General features: G+C 33.0%; 3 protein-coding genes across 3 annotated transcripts in view; all 3 read left to right on the top strand.

Annotated features, from left to right (window-relative positions):
* LOC106099831 (large neutral amino acids transporter small subunit 2) overlaps window positions 1-12,152 on the top strand; it is an 18,135-nt gene extending 5,983 nt beyond the window's left edge. The window contains exons 3-7 of the mRNA XM_013278500.1: window positions 3,493-3,618; window positions 4,136-4,277; window positions 9,999-10,122; window positions 10,816-11,016; window positions 11,719-12,152. Of these exons, the coding sequence (XP_013133954.1) occupies window positions 3,493-3,618; window positions 4,136-4,277; window positions 9,999-10,122; window positions 10,816-11,016; window positions 11,719-12,120 (995 nt within the window). The 3' untranslated portion in view covers window positions 12,121-12,152. The remainder of the gene's footprint in view (window positions 1-3,492; window positions 3,619-4,135; window positions 4,278-9,998; window positions 10,123-10,815; window positions 11,017-11,718) is intronic.
* Window positions 12,153-13,383: 1,231 nt separating this feature from the next.
* On the top strand, window positions 13,384-14,935 carry LOC106099551 (NADH-ubiquinone oxidoreductase 49 kDa subunit-like). The gene has a single exon (XM_013278120.1). It carries the CDS (start codon window positions 13,456-13,458, stop codon window positions 14,821-14,823), a length of 1,368 nt encoding a protein of 455 aa, XP_013133574.1. The 5' UTR covers window positions 13,384-13,455; the 3' UTR covers window positions 14,824-14,935.
* Window positions 14,936-15,095: 160 nt separating this feature from the next.
* On the top strand, window positions 15,096-19,696 carry LOC106099882 (sorting nexin-20). The gene is made up of 4 exons (XM_013278562.1): window positions 15,096-15,474; window positions 16,243-16,464; window positions 17,731-17,924; window positions 18,462-19,696. Exons 1-4 carry the CDS (start codon window positions 15,250-15,252, stop codon window positions 18,583-18,585), a joined length of 765 nt encoding a protein of 254 aa, XP_013134016.1. The 5' UTR covers window positions 15,096-15,249; the 3' UTR covers window positions 18,586-19,696.
* The last annotated feature ends 2,659 nt before the right edge of the window (window positions 19,697-22,355 follow it).

The raw sequence follows: 22,355 nt of genomic DNA, 5'->3' as shown, positions 1-22,355 counted from the left end.
GAGATAAATAATTACAATAAAACACTTTTCCAGGATGACAGCTCGTTTTATTATTATTGGTTGCCAACGCAACCAGTGTGGACATCACAATTATGCTGTTTACTGTGTGGGTTTTAAGCTATAACTCGGACTTCGTTGCAATATTCTTGCGTAGTCTATTTCAAGTTTGTATTTCACCGGTCCCCTCCAGACTACTGCACAGACCATCACATGTTAACAAATAAACTATTTAATTTATTGATATTTTTACTCTAAGTATAATTTATTGATATTTTTACTCTAAGTATAATTTATTGATATTTTTACTCTAAGTATAATATCATCCGGGGATTTGATACTTGAAAAATTTTTCCGACCACGACGATACAATGGGAGCTAAATAGACTTGTTTACAGTTTATTCTGTATGATTGCGATTTTGTTACCGGTCTTTAACAATGTTGTTTACAACGTATACGTGTAACATGGTTCGAATGGTTCGAACTTTCAAAAAAAGATTTTTTTTTATAAAGTTACACAATAATTCGGTAAAAAATAGACACCAGTATTCTTCCAGCTTAGTTTTGAGATAACCGATTTTAAAGAGGCTGCATGAGTTACCCTTTAAAATACATCCTTGTAAAGTGTACCTCGCTTTATATATGCACTAGCTAATTCTCGCGATTTTGCATGCATGAAATTAAAAAAAAATAATGTAAAACATAGCCTACGATACTAACAGATAACATAGTTTTTTATGATGAAAGAATTTTTGAAATCTGCCCAGTAGTTTTTGAGTTATCTTAATACATACAAAAATCCAAACCTTTCCTCTTTATAATATGAGTAAAGATATAAAATATAGCTGTTATCAATTGCAAATGTCAATATGACATGATGACAAACCATGGCAACCTTGCTTCCTTGATGTTGGAAGCAACTTATGGTCTCTTTCCCATATTAGGGTTTTTAACCAAAATATTTACCCTCTAAGTTTAAAGGCGTGAAAATATATAGCCTAAAGCGTGACGTAAGTGTAGGGCTTTTTAGTAAAAGTGGAATTATTCAAAAATATGCTGTAATTGCTGACATCTTAAGCAACAAAGTAGTGTGTGTTTACGTTTTATTATAATAGTATAGATAGATTATTGATAGTAGTACAATGCTAAACGGTTTTTAATGCCGGTTTTATTGGTCTGGTCTATAATATACCTTAATTGCTACAGATGTTAGGCTGTTCACTGTATGCATACTTAATGAAACATTAAAGACGCTTTACCATTAAATGTACTGAAAGAACGTATTGAAATAACTGTGTACGCGATCTTAAGGAAGTTTTGCATACAAGTCACCGGAGAAACATATAATGTAGGAAATATTCAACCTACATACAGTCCCCCATTGAATATTACGTATCACTCGGGTAATTCCCATTTACATGTAACAGAGTAGTGATTTTTATGGTAATTTACCCGTAGCTACATGACAGCGATATTCAAACGTAAGGTATGAAAAATAAAGACTATAATTAATTGACAATAAAGGGAATGTTATTGAAATATTTCTGATTCAGTTAAAGTATATTAGTTACCTATTATTTTTCATTCACATATTACATCTCATCATCATCATCACCAGCTCACTATACGTCCCCACCGAGGGGCTCGGAGCCTACCCTAATAAGGGGTGACTAGGCCATAGTCAACCACGCTGGCCCACTGCGGGTTGGTTGACTTCACACATATCTTTGAATTTCTTCGCCGATATGTGCAGGTTGCATCACGATGTTTTCCTTCACCGTAAGAATATTACATCTATTTATGTTATATTTGCGGTATTATTATTCAACCAAATGATTGGTTGTGTTTATTAATATAACAAATTGCTGCAATTTATTACATTTATACTCAATGTCATTTTACAATAATAATACTTTTAATAATACATCTTTAATGAGCACGCAACATTGTAATTACGTTACCACAAATAATAATAAATATTATTAATATAACAATTATTAATGACAGTACGATGGCTTACTTTAAATCTGTCAGTATTTGATTAAACGATATTGCACGAGTCATATTTATTACTAGTTTGTGCCAAAGGTTTTACTCAGGTTCCTAGGATAAAGATTATAGCTCTTGGTTACTACAACCAACATAACATACAAGTTCGTAACCTATAGGGATGAGCAGAGATTTGAAAAAGAAGATTCTGTTGGTATCCTGTAGTACAAAACACTTCTTTACTCTCTAACTAATATTATAAATGCGAAAGTTTAGACGGATGGATGGATGTTTTAGATTTTGTAGCCTAAATGGCTGAACAGATCTCGATGAATATTGGCATAGATGTAAAAGATAGTCTGGAGAAACACATAGGCTACACATTTTTGTTTTTTTTTTAATTCCACGGACGGAGTCGCGGGCTACAGCTAGTCCTAGTCATAGTATAATAACATACCCGAAAACACCTATGTTATGATACTTTTAAATATCAACACCAATATAATCGAAACCCATTACAAGATGTATCACTTTAGAGACAAATTGAAGCTAGTTGAAATAGAGGCCCAATTATTCGATTGATCTGCCTCCATTTACCTCAATAGTGGTACTTCCTCGTAACCTAATTATTGGTCATCGGATCAATATGCTCAGTGAACGCTAAATAACTGTTTATTACTACTCGTATACTTTTACATCTTACTTAAGATATAAAGAAACAAGCTAGTGATCTATATAAGCGTGGTTGTCATTTTTTTCCATTTTCAAGATCCCGGTGATCCTGACCAATGTGTTATAAATTGTAACGAATGTGTTATTAAGTAGAAAACTAATATGTTGAAAATAAAACAGCATCTAAACTCATTGAATACAGTTACGCTTTTCGAAACTCTTAGCCACGGCACTTGAATACCAATTAAGCCTTTCATTTAGCGTACGAATAGTCTAATTTGCGAACGGTCAATACATTCTGTGTACGAGATATTGCTTCGTCTTTAACACAGTTTTACGTACTTTGACTTTTAGTTTTGAAATGCAGAGACATAAGTTAAAATCGTACGAGTATATAATCTCTTTCTTCCTTGTGGTACACGGTAACATAACACACTTTCGTCATATCTTCAATCACAGAAGTTATTACCTTCGTTGCATCACCTTACTGCAATAAATAATGATTTAGAATACATTCTGTTAATGCATAATCTTTGTTCAATATTCCTTCCATTTCTTATTTAGTGAAATTAAAAAATATAACCAATGTTACTTACAGTTAAATTACCTTTCTAATAGTGAAAGAGTTTTTAAAATCGGCCCTGTAATTTTTACGTGAATGAATTACATACAAAAATAAAAATCGTTCCTTTTTATAACAGTAGTATAGATTTCTTATACACAATACATACAGAATTAAGATGTGCAATTTTATATTAGTATTGCATGATTGTTATCCTATTCAGATCTCCCTTAGTGAATACGACTCCGAGGTGCAAATTTTTCATTTGCAGGTGTCTTGACTGCGATCAACTGCATCAGTGTAAGGTGGACGATGCGCATCCAGGATGTTTTCACCTCCTCCAAGCTGCTTGCTTTAGTCATCATCATCATCGCCGGCTTGTATTATATCTGTATAGGTAAGCGATACTTTACCATAATTGGTATGTTCAATGCTATACCATAGATAGGCTTTAATAAATACAACCGAGTACGTGTTATGTGCAGCTTTAAAAGCGACCCCAAAGACATGAGTTTTTTTTTTAGATCATACGCGTCTGAAAATTTATGCCAGTAACTAAGTTCGATAAAATATTTGTATTCTTCAAAAAAGACTATTGTTAAATGTAAGCTGTTGTTATGTTGATAATGAACCAAATATCAACGTTGTTGTTAAAACAATCGGTATATTTTATTTTGATAACTGCGTGTAGCTAAAAGTCAGGGTCTTTGAATACGAGTTCCTGTTACTTTTGCTTCCAATAAATATTAAAAATGTACAAAGATTTTGTAGAAATAGAGCTCCAATTATTAAAATTCGGCTCGAAGGACCAAATAACTTATTTATATTTTGGAGATAAAAACTCATTGTTTCTTGACTAATAATTTTAGTGCTGTTGTTTTAACTTGTTAGACTTGCATTTTTATTTGTTTTAGGTCACACTGAAAACTTCCAACAGCCTTTCGAAGGTAAATACGACGCTGGAAGTATTGCGTTAGCATTTTACTCCGGTCTTTTCGCATTCGGCGGTTGGAATTACCTTAATTTTGTTACTGAAGAACTGCAGGATCCATACAAGTAAGTTATGATCGCTTTTCTAAACTACCTATTCATCATACTTATACTTATTCTTATCATACTAATATTATGAATGTGAAGTTAAGATGGATGGATGTTTGTTAGAGTTTGTAGCCTAAACTAAGGATTTCGATGAAATTAGGTATAAATGTAGATTCTGGGAGAAAACGTAGGCTACTCACTTTTGTTTGTTTCCTGAACAACCAAAAACAATTGACAGTTGCAATATCTTCGTACAAGGGATCTACTTGCTCGAACATTTTCCTAATAAATTACGTGCGAGTAATTTCCGTATTACGCACAGAGCGAGACATCTCGAGACTCGAGGCCGGGGATCTGTCGGTGCGGAACTCGGTCAAGTGCAATCATATCTGCCGACACTCATGCGTTATCGCAACATCAAAAATTATTTTGTCAAAGGCGTTATGTTAATGATAGAGCTCGCAATAACATAATGCCCTGTCTATGCCATGATAAGCATATTCATACAAGCATAATGAAAATGCGGTACCATGGTTATCTATACTAATATTATAAAGAGAAGATTTGTATTTTAGTATTTATTGAAATAACCCAAAAACTATTGGACCGATAATAAAAATTCTTACACCATTAAGAAGCTATGTTATCAATGACTGACATAGGCTATGTTCTTATTATTTTTTTTAATTTCACGCGGGCGAAGTCGCAAGCAACAGTAAACACTTTTATTTCTTACTTTGCTGATTCCATATTAAGTGGGAAAAGAGGAGAAGAAATGGCAATTCTTTATAAATAATATTGTAAATTATTGAAATAATAAATTTTGTTGTTAATTTCTATGGCAATTGATATATCTACATTTATGGCTATTGATAACGTTTTTTATATAATATAAGGTGGCAAACAGCTAGCGGCCACCTGAATCCACCGAAAGTGCCCGCTGCTCATAAACATCCGCAATTGCACATTTCCACTTCGTATGCGTCTCCTCCACCGTCAAATCCACTTTTCCTTCCCATTCTGTCCTCTTAAGAAAAGGGTGGACAGGGAAAGGAACTAAAATTAGGCCACTATAAATTTATGGTGTTCTTATAAACGCTAGCTTATAAATGAACCGAATAACAGTGTTTTTAAGTTGCTACATTCATATTTTTAATATTATATTGATCTTCAGAAAACTCGTGAATACTACAGATGAACGTAAAAGAGGTCGTTACAAAGCTGACACAGACTTTGTTCAGTTAACAAGCCTCATTATTATGACGACACGTATCTTGCGATACTGATAAAAGAGTCTTTATTTTAATCTAATACTTTTATACTCTACTAGCGTTCGCCCGTCATTCCGTCCGCGTGATATAAATAAAAAGAGAGTAGCCTGTGTTCTTCCAGACTACCCACTACATCTATGCTAAATTTCGTCGATATCCGTTCAGCAGTTTATGCTACAAACTCTCACAAACATCCAACCATCCATCTAAAGTTTCGCATTTATAGTAATACTAGCTTTCGCTCGCGACTCCGTCCGCGTGGAATTAAAAAAAAAATAAAAGTGAGTAGCCTATGTTTTCTTCCAGACTATCCTCTACATCTGTACCAAATTACACTGAAATCCCTTCAGCCGTTTAGGCTACAAACTCTAACAAACATCCATCCATCCATCCATCTAAACTTTCGCATTTATAATATTAGTTAGATGTTGGACGTAATTTTAATATAATTTATTTGTTTTTTCGCTCACTTAGAATTTGGTAACGTAGTTTAGTTTAGTTTAACATTTGAAACAAGAAATTAATGTTAGGTTCTTGTTTTGTACTAAGTTATAGCCTGAATTTAGTTATATTTCTTTCGAACCACCACTACAAGAGATATCATTACCATCACTGCTTATGAAAATGGTTTTTTCTAATGCGCATAAATTATTTATAGAAAAATCATTACAACTACATCCTACTTTGTAGATAATTGCTACAAATTGTCTAGAGAAGTCTGTTATATTTCACACGTGGGTATTAACAATGTAGAGATTTTGGCGACAAACCGGCATTGACTTTGCACTTAAATTAGACGTTTTTTAATAACTTTAATGTAATAGTAATAGAGACGATTTAATTCGTTCCCGCTACGCGTTCTTTGTATAAAAGTGAACGTGTTATATTGTTAGGAAAATGTATGTAATGAAAACTATAGATTGAATCGCAATTTGATATATTGTAAAGGTGTAGTTCGGTTACGATAGGTGTTGCCAGAGACAATGTTGCGTAGTTTTAAAAAAGTTAAAAAAAGAAAACGCCACATACAATTTTGCTTAACAACAAACCTGTTTTTAATCAAGAATAATTACGAATGTTATGTTAAGTAGTTTTAGACAATAATATAAGTAACAACGAAATTATTTCAACACTTCGACCACCGATTCCCGCCAGAATTGCGCGCATAATCTAAATGCTTCTGAATGACATTGACAGATGTCATAGTGACGGGACGCGTATGCGGATGATCTAGTGTTGCACCGCTACTTCAGCGCGGTACCGTTTTCTCCTTACAGTAGATATGTTTTATGTAATGAAAGAGCACATCTATAAAACCAAAGTATTTTTTTTCAACACTGGCAACTTATTGGTTTTTACTAGAAAAGTTTAGTAGGCTTGTTAAGCTAACAATGTTTCGCTCTTAAATCGTTCCTTATTAAAGCCAAGCCGGTATAATGAGTTCCCAGTAAGCCTGGGAATTGGATTAACCCGGTCGCTCCCTGTTAATCCAATATAAGCTTCATAGATTGACTCTCTATCTTTGTATGTTCGTTAAAAGCTATAAAACTTTGTTTCATCCTTAATTGATACTACTAGGCTTTTCATTGAATTACACTTAGTATCAGTAGAAAGTATTGAAAAACTTTATATATGTTATCAAACAGATATGTCTTACTTCATACTAATATTGTAAATGTAAAACTTTAAATAAATGGATGGTTATTTGTTAGAGTGTGTAGCCTAAACCGGTTAACGAATTTCGATGAAATTTGGTACAGATGTAGAGGATAGTCTGGGAGAACACATAGGCTACTCACTTTTGTTTTTTTTTTAATTCCACGCGGACGCAGTCGCGAAAGCTATACTAAAATGAAATAAAAGGTGAATATTGTATCAAGGTCAGTGAAAGCAAGATGCGATTTCAACAGATAGTAATGGTCAGTAGCCCTTCAATAGAAAGCAATTGATGGCACGAATACTTGTCAAGATTGGTTATGTTGGTGAGATTGTAATCAATTTTCTCCCCAATTGTAAATTGATAGTAAACGTATATCTAGACAATAGTTAATTTGGTTATCATGAGTTTCCCTTTTTTTCTTCAAAATATACTTAGACACAAGGGGATAGATCAAATTTCTTTTCAGCTACTCTGTTTCTAGTAAAGTACAATTTTTTAATTTGATATTCTTCTAATATATGCGGAAACTATTCGTATATGTCTCATAAAACGAAGCTAATATTTTAAAAGTCAGTGACTTGAAAGCTGTATCGTCGTTTAAAATAAATGTAGGAATAGTATTGCAAACAGTCGAAGACACAACGCAGATAATGTTCACAAAACATTCTTTGATATTTCCTTGATTTTTTCTGTTCGAATCACAAGGACCTTCTGTTCGTTTTTTTAAAAGGTCGGAAAACAAAGCATTGCTTATTTTAGCGACATAGCAACAAAACATTTTAACGGAAGGTCGTAAACGGATAGGTAGAGTTTAAGGTATTTCATTAGACGCGATTCCGGTACCTCTAGCACATTCATACGTCTACATATACATTTTTTTATAATAAAACATGGCAAACGAGCAAGCGGCCACCTGAATCCACCGAAATGGAAAGCGACCGCTGCACATAAACATACGCAATTGCAAATGCGTTGCCTACCCTTAATTGACGGATGAGTCTCCTCCACCGTCAAATCCACTTTTTAAAGGCTAGAAAGGTAAAGCGACTAAAATTAGGCCTCCGGCACTACACTCATCGAACCAAACGCGAAAATGCTTCCACTTCACGCTTGTTTCCTGTGTGGTCGTTGTATTGCACCGGGCGAGTCGACCCATTCGTGCGAAGATGTTAAAGCGGGCTCTACCACTGTTATCTAATGGTATGATAGCAACCTCTTAAGTCAACTTTAGTTAAATATTTTATTGGAATAACACAAAGCAGAAACAGAATGTCAATGTTTTATGATTGATAATATTTGTAAGATTACTACATAAAATACTATAAAACTACATTCTCGTAAAGCAAGACAGACTGACTTTAACTGGCGCATTGTGTTTTTAAAATAGTCTTTTATGACTTATGACATCGTTAAATTTTTATGAGATAAACCATCAATTACACTAATCTAAAAAACAAAAGTTCCTTCTGATAAATCTATTGTTTTTTTCTACTATTTATTATACTTTTAACTCTTAATAAGGAACTGGTAGCTAAGAAATAAACTTGAAGTTATCCGTAGAGTATTTACTATATAGACGCTAAGTAATTGAAATCGTTCAATCATTCTTTCCGTTTCCTACGAGAGTCTCGAGAGATTTTCAAACACTCTTCCTTTAAAAGCCCTTTATTTGCATTCAATGAGAAAGAAGGTTGATCAGAGCTTTATTTAGAAATCCTCATTCGTTTCATTCTTTAGTAATATTTTCGCTAAGAATATTAACTTCATATTTTTCTTATTTTCCCAGTGAAAGTAAAAGTGTTGGTGACCGACTTTGCTTTTAAATTCAAATGTTTATCATAATATTAATACAGAAATTAAATCGATTGATTCAGTTTACTCCACAGAGCATTGAAGTCCATACGTGTTGTGATCACTGTCTCTATTGTTCTACATTATGCCGTAACACACCTAAAAAAAACATACAGACGAATTGAGTGCCTCCTTCTTTTGGGAAGTCGGTCAAAAGTACCCTAACATTTGTCATTACATTATAGGAAATAAGGTTATTAAACTATTGTAAATAGTATTCACAGAAAGATATACGGGACGCTTTTATCTCTGACTCCATTACTACTATTGGATGAATTATTCATGCCCTCGAATGTCTATCGAGTTTTACTTTGCTGTACTGGGACCTTAGACATGGGTCGGAAACCCGTATACTAAAAGGTTATAAATTATTTATACGGAATATATTGTAGTATAGTGTTAAAACGCGCATATTAGGTTTTAAGGGCTACGTTTAAAAGGATTGTCAAATGTGAATTAAAAACCTAAGAGTTAACGTAAATATTTTATTCAATACCAAAAATTACTTAAGTAATTACGATGTTTTCAATTGTCAATCTAAAGCTGGCTTATTATTTTATCACTAGCTTTTGCCCGCGAATCCGTCTGCGTGAAATTTAAAAAAATAAAAGTGAGTATCCTATGTGTTCTTCCAGACTATGTTTTACATCTGTGCCAAATTTCATCCACATCCGTTCAGCCGTTTAGGCTACAAACTCTGACAAACATCCACCCATCCATATAAACTTAGGCATTTATAATATTAGTATGATTAGTATAGTATTACCTATTGATTCATTAGCATTAAATTTCAAAGGAGTAAAACTTAAGCTAAGTAGTTCGGAAACGCACATCAAGAATTTTTCGAACCAAAAACACTCAAACGGTTAAACGTAGCTTGGAAATTGGACACGTTACTAGGATAGTAATAATAGAATTGCAGTATTTTGTGTAATTTTGCTATTTTTCGCGTTTCAGAAATTTACCACGTGCGATTTGGATCGCAATGCCCATGGTGACTATTATCTACGTGATGGCGAACCTCGCATACTTCGCTGTCGTCTCTAAGATGGAAATGATATCGAATCCTGCTGTTGCCGCTGTTAGTATATTTTTAATCTGTTTTATGTTCAACAAGAATGAAGACATGTAGATATAAATGAAACAGTTATATTAAAAAACGTTTACATAAAATGTATGATCTAAAATCTTGTTTAAATTACGGTAATCATTGTATTTATCAGTAATTGTTATTGTTCTGGCCTAAACTGTGACCTAATCGTATTAGATATGCTATAGTCTTTTGGACAATTATTAACTTTGCCGAAATATCTTAATTATCTCATTGGAATACAAAGTTTAGCTGTTGAAATAAACAATATTTATATAACAAATTATATTAGGATTCAGCCTAATTTGATAAAGGGGCAAGGACGAACAAGATGAGTCAATAATATTTTTGCATTAAGCTAAAGAGGAGGTATTATTTAAACCAATGTTTGACCATTACGCTAACATAAGTGGTGAGGTGGTTCAAAAATAGTTGTTTATTCCTTACGTATTCACAGTAACCTTGAAGGCCTCTTCCTATTTTGAAGGAAACACTTTTTTTTTCATATAATAATATGGCAAACAACCAAATGGTCACCTGAAATCGATCGAATCCGAAATGGCGAAGCGACCGCTGCCCATAGACATTAAATAACGGAGGAGGAGACGCACATATAAGGGATATTTTCCCTTCCTGTACGTCTCCCTATAACAATTTTTTTGACAAATGATCTTTCTATTCCAGGTGTTCGGCGACCGTCTTTTCGGTAGTTGGAGCTGGGTGATCCCGGTGTTCGTAGCTCTGTCCACCTTCGGCGGAGTAAACGGCGTGTTGTTCACCTCCGCGAGGCTGTTCGCGACGGGCGCTCAGGAGGGACACATGCCTGCGTTCTTCTCTTTGTTCCACATAGAGAGGCAGACGCCGATACCGTCTTTGTTCTTCACCGTTAGTATTTTTGACTTTTATTAAAGTTTGCTGTTATGAATATGGACGGCATATTTATTTATTTAAAAATTTCCAAGTGGTACATTTGACCTCATTTTAATCCTAATTTTTAGAACAACCACATCAGTTGCAAGTATTGATAATCTTTCTTACTGATATTATAAATGGAAAATGAATGGATGGATGTTTGTTAGTTTGTAATCTAAACGGCTTAACGGATTTCGATGAAATTTGGCATAGATGTAGGGAATAGTCTGGAATAGCACACAGCTGCTCACTTTTTTTCTTTTTTAATACATATTACTACGCGAACGGAGTCACGGGTGAGAGCCAGTAATGTTATAAATGCGAAAGATTAGATGGATGCACGTTTGTTACTTTGTAGCCTAAACGGCTGAACGGATTTTGATGAAATTTAACATAGATGTAGAGGATTGCCTGGAAGAACACATAGGCTACTCATTTTTTTTAATTCTACACGGATGAAGTCACGGGTGAAAGCTAGTTATTTATAAATAGAAAGAAAAAGAATGGAAGTCATACGAAATTCAGATAAAATCAACTTTTAATATTATTAACAGTTTCTTGTTATTAAAACTTTTCGCACTTTTACGAGTTTACTGTATATATATATGAACTTTTTCACCTACAAAAAAATTCTTCACGTATGTTTATAATGCTGATATTTCTTTTTATTTCCAGTGCGTAATCTCTCTTCTGATGCTGACAACAAGCAACGTGTTCGATTTAATAAATTATTTCTCCCAAACTCTGTGGTTGTCCGTCGGAGTGTCGGTTGTTGGTATGTTGTGGTTGAGAAGAACGAAACCCAATATACCAAGACCGATTAAAGTCAATATAATCATTCCATATGTGTTTCTGATCGCTATCGGTTGTCTTGTTATTGTTCCTGCTATTATGAACCCTCGGGATACAGGAATCGGTATTGCTATAATATTATCCGGTATTCCGGTATACTTTTTATGTGTTAAATGGAAGAACAAGCCGGAGAGTTACCACGCTTTCTCCGGCTGTCTGTTGAGGTTCATGCAGAAGTTGTGCTCCTGTGTGTACGTGGAAGCTGCGGAGAAGATGACCAGCTAAATCTATAACGACCAATAAATGACTAGAAAATTTGTTTGAATTTTAATGTGTATGTAATATTCCATTATAATACGGATTTTTAATATAATAAATTATTGGATAAAGATAGGATGGATTTGGGGATGTATAGGTATGGGACATTCTCTCCTGAGAGTCCCCTCTGATTATTAAAGGAAATGCATGTGCAAATGTCTATGGGCAGCGGTCATATTGCTATTTTGACGAATTCCGATGGCCGTTTGTCACCTTATATGCTATAAAATAATATTTATTCAATATTTATCTACAAAGAAAGCTTCGAAATATTTATAAGTTAAGGATATAAGTACCAAAATTGTATAATAATACAATATTAAATTGTTTATAAACGAATTGTACAAGAGGCTAATACTATTAAAATTTTACATTCATCTCATAAAACATATGTAAAAAAACATACCATTTTTATATTGAAACTTAAGCATTTTATACGTTACCAGAGGATTTCCACAGTCACATTTGTATTTTAAGAAAACATTTACTTTTATACAAGACCCTAAGCAGTGGAATTCAACTGTAATTTATATTTTTTTACAAGTCAGACTGAGCTATTTGTTGCCTTTTCTCTAAATGTAAGAAGACAATCTACATTAAATATGTAATAGTAAATAATTTTAGTGTTATGCCTTATTTGTTTTTGTAAATCTATTTATGAATTTAGTGTTTAGTTCTATACAAATGTAAATTTAATATAATTATAAATAAACAAATCATCTACAACACAAGTTAGATTTATTTAAATTGTTAAGGAAACTTTATCACTGTTCTGATACTGAAAAAATGTATACATACATATGATCGAAACTTTGTATTTTATCTAGCCAGTTAATAAAGTATATGACAAAAATGAGTTTAACTTTTTATTTTATGATAAAATTCTATTTACATGATCATTTTTAACAATAGAGCGCTCGAGGCCGTCTCCAGCAGATGATCAAGGGAGGAGGAGCTAGTAGTTTTTTTTTTAATTTCAAAGAGAATATGGTCAAGTCGTTTTCGGCATATAAGTATTTTAAGTTTTTTTTTAATCCGGAGCAGCACCAACAGTTTCTCTGAAAATTCTAGTAGAGTCTGACTACTGTAATTAGTTTTAATTTCATCAATGTGAAAAGGACCTATCTATTTTAAAATCAGTGTTTGAATATGATAGAATGTTACTGGCAGTTAATGAAATAGGAAGTGCATTAACTATTTACGAGTTGATTACAAATAATTTAGTGATGCCATATTTGACATATCGATTTTGAAATATTGGAAATGTTATCGGGAATTTAAGTTCGTATAATATTAATAAAAATGCGATTACTTAAATTATCATCAGCTTACAATTTACAACATGTTAGACATATAAAATTGTATGCACCATCATGTGGCCACCGTTGGTATCCTGACTTGAAATACTTGAATGAAATATCAGGGCCAACAATATTTAGAAACGAAGCCTCGGACAAATACTATAATGTGATTTACAATTCACTTGTACGACCAGTAGAGAGAAAGCTTCAAAATATGTTTATCAATTTTGGCCCGCAGCATCCCGCTGCTCACGGAGTGTTACGCCTCATTTTGGAGTTGGACGGTGAAACTGTTGTACGTGCAGACCCTCACATTGGTTTCTTGCATCGAGCTACAGAAAAATTAATGGAAAACAAACATTACAATCAAAGCGTACCCTTCATGGATCGCTTAGATTATGTATCCACAATGGCGAATGAGCAGGGATTCGTTCTAGCAGTCGAAAAGTTACTAAATATTGAAGTACCTCCGAGAGCAAAAGCTATTCGGGTTATGTGCGCCGAATTATCACGAATATCAAATCATTTGTTGAACATATCGGGTACGGTACTAGATGCTGGAGGTATAACCCCGTTTTTTTGGATGTGTGAGGAACGAGAAAAAATTTACGAATTATTCGAACGCGTTTGCGGTGCTCGCGTGCATAATGCTTATTTAAAACCAGGAGGAGTTACAATGGATATACCTGTAGGCTTTTTAGATGACATCTATGAGTTCTGCAGCAAACTCGGGGAACGATGCGACGAAACTGAGGATCTCGTTACTGGCAACAGGTTGTACTATGCCCGGACTGCTGGAATAGGAACAGTGAGTGCCCATGATGCAATCAATTTAGGCTTTACGGGACCAATGTTACGTAGTACTGGAGTGAAATGGGATTTACGAATTGCTTTCCCTTACGATGGATATGATCTATACGATTTTGATGTACCCGTTGGTACCTTTGGAGACAGCTACGATAGACACCTTCTGAGATTATTTGAAATGCGTGAGTCACTGAGAATAATAAACCAAGTCATCGATACTATTCCAGAAGGGGAAGTAAGAACCGACGACTCAAAAATATCACTTCCTCTGAGGCAAGAAATGAAAACATCGATGGAAGCACTGATACATCACTTCAAGCTGTGCACTGAGGGATATGTAGTTCCTCCAGGGGCTACTTACACGTCCGTTGAATGTCCTAAAGGGGAATTAGGTATATACATGGTGTCTGACGGCACATCGAAGCCGTATCGTGTTCATTTGCGACCATGTTCTTATAATCACTTGGCAGGTTTGACTATATTGGGTAAGAAGATGATGCTTGCTGATATAGCTATTATTATTGCTACTATAGATGTAGTCTTTGGTGATGTAGATCGTTAAGCAATGCACCTCAACAACAACTACAGGTTCGTCGCTGAAATACGGAATATTTACAGTAATTTTTAAATGTTCCTTGTGATTCTTATATTATAGTACAAAACTACAAAGATAAGTTGAATTTTTATTCCTTTCCAACTTTTATACTCGTTTTAGTAATTTTTGAGACTGCAAAAATTAAATTAAATATGCTTTAAAAAATTCAAAATTTTAAACGCAATTTTTTCGAACGGTATAAATTTTAGCTGTCACTGTCTTTGTCATTGCTTCAAAAGTCAAAGCTTCAAACACATTCAATACAAATAATCAACTCATTTACCATTTTTGTAAGTAGATTGCTACATGTTGAATGTGTTAATTAAGCGCTAATTTTTATAATTAAATTGCCAAAATTTTCGTGACACGCAAGTTTTAGAAGAATTGTAAGATATGTTGAGATTTGAAATTGTTTCATCAAGAACAGTGGAAGGCGAAGATAAAGACAAAAAGTTTGTAGCATATATGTTACAAGTGCGACAAGATGTTTCTGACTCAATGGTGTTTGATCCTGACCCTGCTAATGTGGAGCGACGGTATACAGACTTTTTGTGTCTTTATAATGGGTTGAAGAAGGATTTTCCAGCTTTATTGAACAATGTAACATTTCCAAGAAAGGTTTGTCGTTTTTTGTTTACTAATCCTTTGTTTACAAGAATCAATGTACTGGTGTAACTGACGTAGCATAATCATCATCGCTATAATTATCTTTTTATCATTGATTAATTAGATTTTGTTAGAATGACATCTCCTTTAAAATCTGTTAACTTAGATAAGAAAACATATATTTGCTCAATTATATATAATGTCTTTGTAATTTTGACCTCACCCTTATTTCGTGTTTGTATTAGTGTTGAGTGCAAAATACAACCTCTTTGGCTGACAAGCAGTATATATACAGCCAAAGAGGTTGCATACTGGCCACCAAGGCAATAATCGTTTATAAAAGAATAGATATAAAAGAAGAAGTCAAGAATGTGATCGATATAGTTTAGAGTTTGAAGTTTATTGTATTTTTTGTGTAAATAAGTTTTAAATAAAGATATGTTAGGTTAATAATAAGTGTTTTGTATTTTTGGCTGCCGCGCTGTCGGTAACAAGTTAAACAATTAGTATGTCTATAGTCATTCTTAAGTACAGATTTAGCATGAGCCAGCTGCATATAATTGTATACATTTGCAAATCATTAGGTTCAAAGGATCTTGTTTAGGCTTTTGGTACCAAAAATATTTAGGCACATTCATCAATAGCATCAATTTGAAGATGTATACAAGATTCTGAAGCAATATAAATGTACACACATTTATGCAGCTAACTACAGTATAGGTTTTTTATTAATAAGTTAGAATTTCAACTAAATTAAATCAAGTAAATTTTAATTTACAGATTATAATGGGAAACTTTGACCCTAATTTGATATCAACCAGATGTTCAGCATTTGAGTCATTGTTGAGTTTAATAGCCAATGAGTCACGGCTCAGGGATTCACCTGCGTCAATTGAATTTTTCCAAGAAGTTGAACTGAAAGAAGCCAAGAGACTGATAGATGAAGGCAAGTTTGATCAAGCACTATCAGTCTTGGAGAGCAGTTTTAAATTATTGAATAAGGTAATTTTTATGTATTGCATTTGCCTGCAAATCCATAACTGCGAATTTTGAAGAACAAAAGTGTTCTTCCAGACTATATTTTACAACTATACCAATTTTATTTGGAATCCTTTGAGGAGTTCTTGAGATACTTTCTAACAAACATCCATCCATCTAAGCTTTGGCGTTTATGTTATTAGTAAGTTTTGATTTAGCACTTTAGCATTTTTAGGCATTAATGGTAGATACATTGTAGTAAATTTTTTTTGAAAGTTTTAACGAAAAGCAGTTTTTAGTATAGTTTATATTATTCTTATGGTGAATTAGATTTGTCATAACTGTCTATGTTCTTAACATAATAGATAAATGTTTTTAAATATCTTACACAGTACATTACTGGTTGATGTAACAATGTTCTTATATGTTATGATAGATAATGTCACAATTGAGAGCAATACTAACATTAGTGTTGTTAACAGTGGTCACATGAGTAGATAAAGCATGAATTAGTTGCTGGCCATATATAGATAACATAAATACAACAGGACGTTTGATATGAAAAGCAATTTGTTAAGTTATTTTATATGTAAAATTAATTATTTTGTCATTGGGTATTATGCTAAGGTTTAAGTTGTTATGTAAGTTTCCACTATTAACATGTTTATATAAAACTAGCCTTTGCTCGCTACTCGGTTTGCGTGGATTTAAAAATAAATGAACAGCCTATGTGTTCTTCCAGACTATCTTCTACATCTATGCCAAATTTCGTCGAAATCCATTCAGGCTTTAGGCCACAAACCCTAATAAACATCCATCCATTTAACCTTTCACATTTATAATATTAGTAAGATACATTCTGATTATGTTTGAGAAACAATAACAACAGAAGACACTTTTTGTTTTGAAATTAGTACTTGCATTTAAATATCACCTTAATAATAGTAATTTTATAAATATGTTCCTATTCTATTCCTGTATGACTGTTATTGCAATTTATACCGCCTAAATTAAATAGCCCATAGACTGTCGTAAGTGTAGGGCTTTTTTTATTAAAATATAGTGTGATTGCTGTCATCCTGCGTAACAAAGAAATGTGTGTTTACAATTCTGTTCGTGTGGAATTCAAAAATACAAAAGCAAGTAGTTTATGTATTCCAGAATATGTTCTGTATCTGTTCAGATGTTTAGGTGAGAAACTCTAACACACATCCATCCATCAATGTAAACTTTTGCATTTATAAAATTAGTAAGATTGGCTTATATATTTTTACATTAATGTAATTGCAGGTGTATACAGACAGATCTCGCGTGGTGCTGAGCGTGCTGTGCCGCATGGTGGCGGTGGCGGGCGCGAGCGGCGGCGCGCTGGCCGGGCCCGTGGAGCGCTGGGCTCAGCTGGCACTCAAGCGATACCAAGCTGTCAGTGATTCTGATCTGTTGCTTATATATGTACCGCTGCTGTATACTTGTATATCTATTTGGTAAGTATAGTACTTATTTTTAGGATATTTTCGATTTACTTAAATTGTTTTTACTGCGGTGGAAGACTAAAGAAAGTATGAATGAATTGTGTGAAAGAGGATATGCTTAAGAAGGCAGTGGATTCGTGACGGTTGATAGAAGTGTATCGAAAAGCAGCACTTTCTGTGCCAACCTCTCTGTCGGGATAAGTGCAAGTTGATGTTATTTACTGCCGCTAATGTATATTATTCGACATTTAAATAATAACAGCATTTAAAATTAACTTAAACTCGGAATTCCATTTAAATTTTAACACCTGTCAGATTGTAAGAATAGCTTTTGAAGTAAAGTGTTTCAGATTATTTTTGATATACTGCCATGGGTTATTTAATGGTATTACTATATATTATACATAGAATATAGCGTTTAGTACACATATTTTTAAAACAGAGTATGAATGTTGACTATTTTTACTATGTACTAATTTTAATTACCAACTCTTGTAGTATTTATATATTAAATGTTAAGTTTACTCATTTTTTTATTTGATATTTCAGGGAAACACTAGGAAGGGATAAATCTAAATTAATTGAAGAGTTAAATGGTCTCCGCAAACGAGGTATGAAGGTGGATTCTGTTCCGAGTCTCATGGAAGCCGTTGACAATTTAATTATTATTTAATGTGATCATTTATTATATCGCTTTATGTGTAATCAAATTTAAAAGAATAATGTGATATTTAGAACCTGCTTATACTTATTAAGTCATTACTTTATATTTCTAACCTAAAATATTGAGTCAATTAACTTTATCCAATGTTTTTGGGTTTTTATTGCGTTTAATGCTTTAATATTTAATCATGTTTTATTTCTAGTATTTAATGTATTTTTAGCCTTTTAATATTTTAACAAAAGTAATGACAGCTTTTTTTTAAGGACTTATAATAGCCTTATTTCCAATAACTATTGTTGCAACTAAAGAATTTCTCAATGCTTAGTATATGTGCCTAAACCTAAGATGTAAGATTAGTGATTATTTAATATAAGAGTAAATATTTTGAAACCCATTTACGTGATATGTAAAATATCTGTTAAGTATTAAAGGTACAATTGATATTAAAAAAACGTTCTCATTGTGTGTTGCCAGTTTTTCTCGAAAAAGTTAGGATGAATAATTTAAAACTTTGTCTGCAATTTTTTTTTGAACTATCTAGTCATCTACTTTTGAGAAATGGCTATTATTTAATAATTGATATATTTATTATACTATTAAGTAAACAGTAATAATGATTAATCAGAAGAAACAGGAGTTTAAAAAAGACAACATAATATTTACACATTTTAATTGTCTTCAATATAATTTTAATGGCATGTGATTGATATTTGAAAAGAACATGCAATAATTTAATGAAATATCTATTTTTAAAAGATCTTTAGGACTAAAAGTAAAGAGATAAGTATGTTTTGAAATCATTCTATTGTTTTTAAATATACATTTGAATATGTACTTTTATATCTTAGCCGAAATTTTGTTTGAAATATGTGTAGAACAATATGTATTATTTGAAGATCTCTTATATTCTGTAAAAATGGGCACAAGTTTATTTTATAGCTGTTGCTTGCGACTTCGCCGGCGTGAGTGAATGAGAGGCAACAAATTTAGAAAAACATTTAAAATTTAGCAAAATGGATCTGATTCCTGTAGTGTAGGTTAACATCATCCACTTGCCCTTATCCCTTATGGAGGGTCGGCACAGTATGTGCTGCTCTTCCATACATCTCTATCAGCCGTCATATCTGAATCCACTCCTTTCTTAAGCATATCTTCCTTCACACAATCCATCCATACTTTCTTCGGTCTTCCTCTTCCTTTGTAGCCATCCACATTCAATCTCAACACTTTCTGGTTTATGTCCCCATCATTTCGTCGCATAATATGTCCATACCACGCTAACCTTTTGCTTCTCAATTTCTCCACCACTGGCGCTACTTTCAAACTTCCTCTAATGTACACATTCTTAACTTTATCCAATCTTGTCACACCACACATCCATCTTAACATACGCATCTCAGCCACATGCAATCTCCTTTCATCCGCAACTTTGGTGGCCCAGCATTCAGATCCATACAATATTAATACAATATAATTACAATATTTAACATGCGAAAATAAACATATTAGTAAAGTAGTTTACCAAAGCTATTCACGGCAGCAAAATATACTTGAATATAGAAATTAAAGTACACTTTATAAGCATAATATTTTAATAAACTGTGTGATAAATCAACTGTAATAGACACATTTGAAGACGGCATGAATATTTAACAATTTTATTGCCACAGTGGCAATATAACAATTAAATAACAATTTAACATTCATTTTTAAAAATCATACTGACGATTGTTATCAATTAATCATGGTGCACCAAGAACTTTTTTTGCACGTTCAAGAACAAACATTTAATATTTTCATTTTAATGAACTTTCATTAAAATATTAAATTAAATGATTTCGTTTTAATGAACCTTCATTAAAATGTTATTGAACATCTTCATTCTAATGAATGTTCAATCAAATTTTTAATATTATGATTAAATATATTTTTGTAATTGACAGCTATGTAATATTCGACTTTGCTAAAGTATAGCATAAAATCTGAAATTGATGTTAGTAAATACGTTAATTGTATGTTACTGTGGAAACCCACCGACGAAACATGTGTACATATAGCTGTTCCGCACCTTCCCTTTAAAAAAACAAAGACAACTGTTTAAATACAAGTGGATTTCCTTAGTAATGTTTGAACGTTATTTTATGTAACGTTTCTATGAACTGTTTGATATTGATCAGCGAATATTATTATGGTGACTGATAATTTATAAATTTATAGATTATTTAGAAAATAAATATATTTATAACTTTAATCGTTGTTTCATTATAAATACTTCTATTTAAATTTCCTATACCTTTAATAATTCCATTCTACATAGATTTTAGAGTAACCTAATCGTAATGAAGGACATTGTAAATACAGTGAATCTTTCCGAACGTTTCCTTCTAATGTATGTCTCGCTCTTTCTTTAACTTCCTCATGCTCCTTGGATCTGTGCTCGATTAATCTTATTAATATTATAAATGCGAAAGTTTAGATGGATGGCTGGATGGATAGATGTTTGAGAGTTTGTAGCCTAAACGGCTGAATAGATTTTTATGAAATTTGGTACAGATGTAGATGATAGTCTGGAAGAACACATAGGCTACTCACTTTTGGTTATTTTTTAAAATTCCACGCGGACGGAGTCGCGGGCGAAAGCTAGTTCATATATAAAACAATGTTTGAGTAAGAGTACAATTCAAAAAAACATGAACGCAATCTCAATAATGTTGATGAAAGCAATCTATTTAGTAAATTGATATGGGATTCACCAAAACAATTTGCCCGTCATAAACGTAATGAAATCGATGCCAATTACAACGCTAATGGAATAGAAATGTTTTTATATGGGAACTATTTCGGTTTGATTGCTTTGTTTTATCGGCATATGGTTAATAAAGGTATCCCTAATTAATTTCGTTGCTACTTAACGCGGTAATCGATTGGTTTGGCTACGGTATTAGCAGTTTTATGAATTACCAGTACATTAGGAAATTTTCCTATACATATTAGTATCCAAATTGTTGGAAATCCAATTTCCTGGACTAAGGTTAGTTATCAATTAGCGACTACAGTTTAAGTCCGTAAGTAAGTATCTGTAAGAAAAATTTGCTATTTCCAAAGAAAATAATCTCGTTTTGGATTAAAACAGAACACTTTTTGCGTTTTTTGTTTTCCTTGCGATAAAGCGACTATTCCTTTCGCTGAACTTTAGGGCCGATTTATTTATTTAAATAGTAGAAGCATTCATTACTAAGATGGCGGTTGATTTAATTACTGTGATGTACGATTCCTTTATTATTATTTACAAGCAAATTACTCGTAATATTTAAAAGGTAGACAAGGGTAACGTGATTTGAGTGTTCAAATTATCTAAAGTGATTGATACTTAGGAGTCGCGAACAACGGGCAACGAACCTCGACACGCAATGTCGCGGACCTCGAATCACCTAAATGGTTGGACTTCTATAACATAAACTTTTACAATCCTTAGGGCATCGTTTTGCGTTAAATTAATATGGATTTTAGCTTGTTATTAAGTTATTAACTAAGCGATACTTTGACCTACAGTTTTTGTATATAGTTATGCCTGTGAAAAGTGGAAACCCTCATTATGGTTTGCGAAGTAGGTACATACACAAGTGTGACCCCTTACGCTTACGAATTTTATGTATGGAAACATAGTCTTCAAGCGGCACTAAAGCAACAAAAGTGACTACGATGTCAAGTTTTAAGCTGGCGAGGTTGTTACAGCACGTCTTGCGCTGGTCATAAATCGAGCGCGGAGTTTACGAGGC

The sequence above is a fragment of the Papilio polytes genome, unplaced genomic scaffold (assembly GCF_000836215.1).
Source record: "Papilio polytes unplaced genomic scaffold, Ppol_1.0 DF824102.1, whole genome shotgun sequence".
Lineage (NCBI taxonomy): Eukaryota > Metazoa > Arthropoda > Insecta > Lepidoptera > Papilionidae > Papilio > Papilio polytes.
Note: the sequence above shows the minus strand (reverse complement) of the source record. Positions and strands in the feature narration are given on the sequence as shown.

Bases quoted from the DNA above. Each gene is read 5' to 3' on its own strand.
- LOC106099551 (XM_013278120.1), top strand. From the start codon at position 13,456: ATGCGATTACTTAAATTATCATCAGCTTACAATTTACAACATGTTAGA.
- LOC106099882 (XM_013278562.1), top strand. From the start codon at position 15,250: ATGTTGAGATTTGAAATTGTTTCATCAAGAACAGTGGAAGGCGAAGAT. The intron at 15,475-16,242 runs GTTTGTCGTTTT...TTTAATTTACAG, and splicing joins ATGTAACATTTCCAAGAAAG to ATTATAATGGGAAACTTTGA. The intron at 16,465-17,730 runs GTAATTTTTATG...ATGTAATTGCAG, and splicing joins GTTTTAAATTATTGAATAAG to GTGTATACAGACAGATCTCG.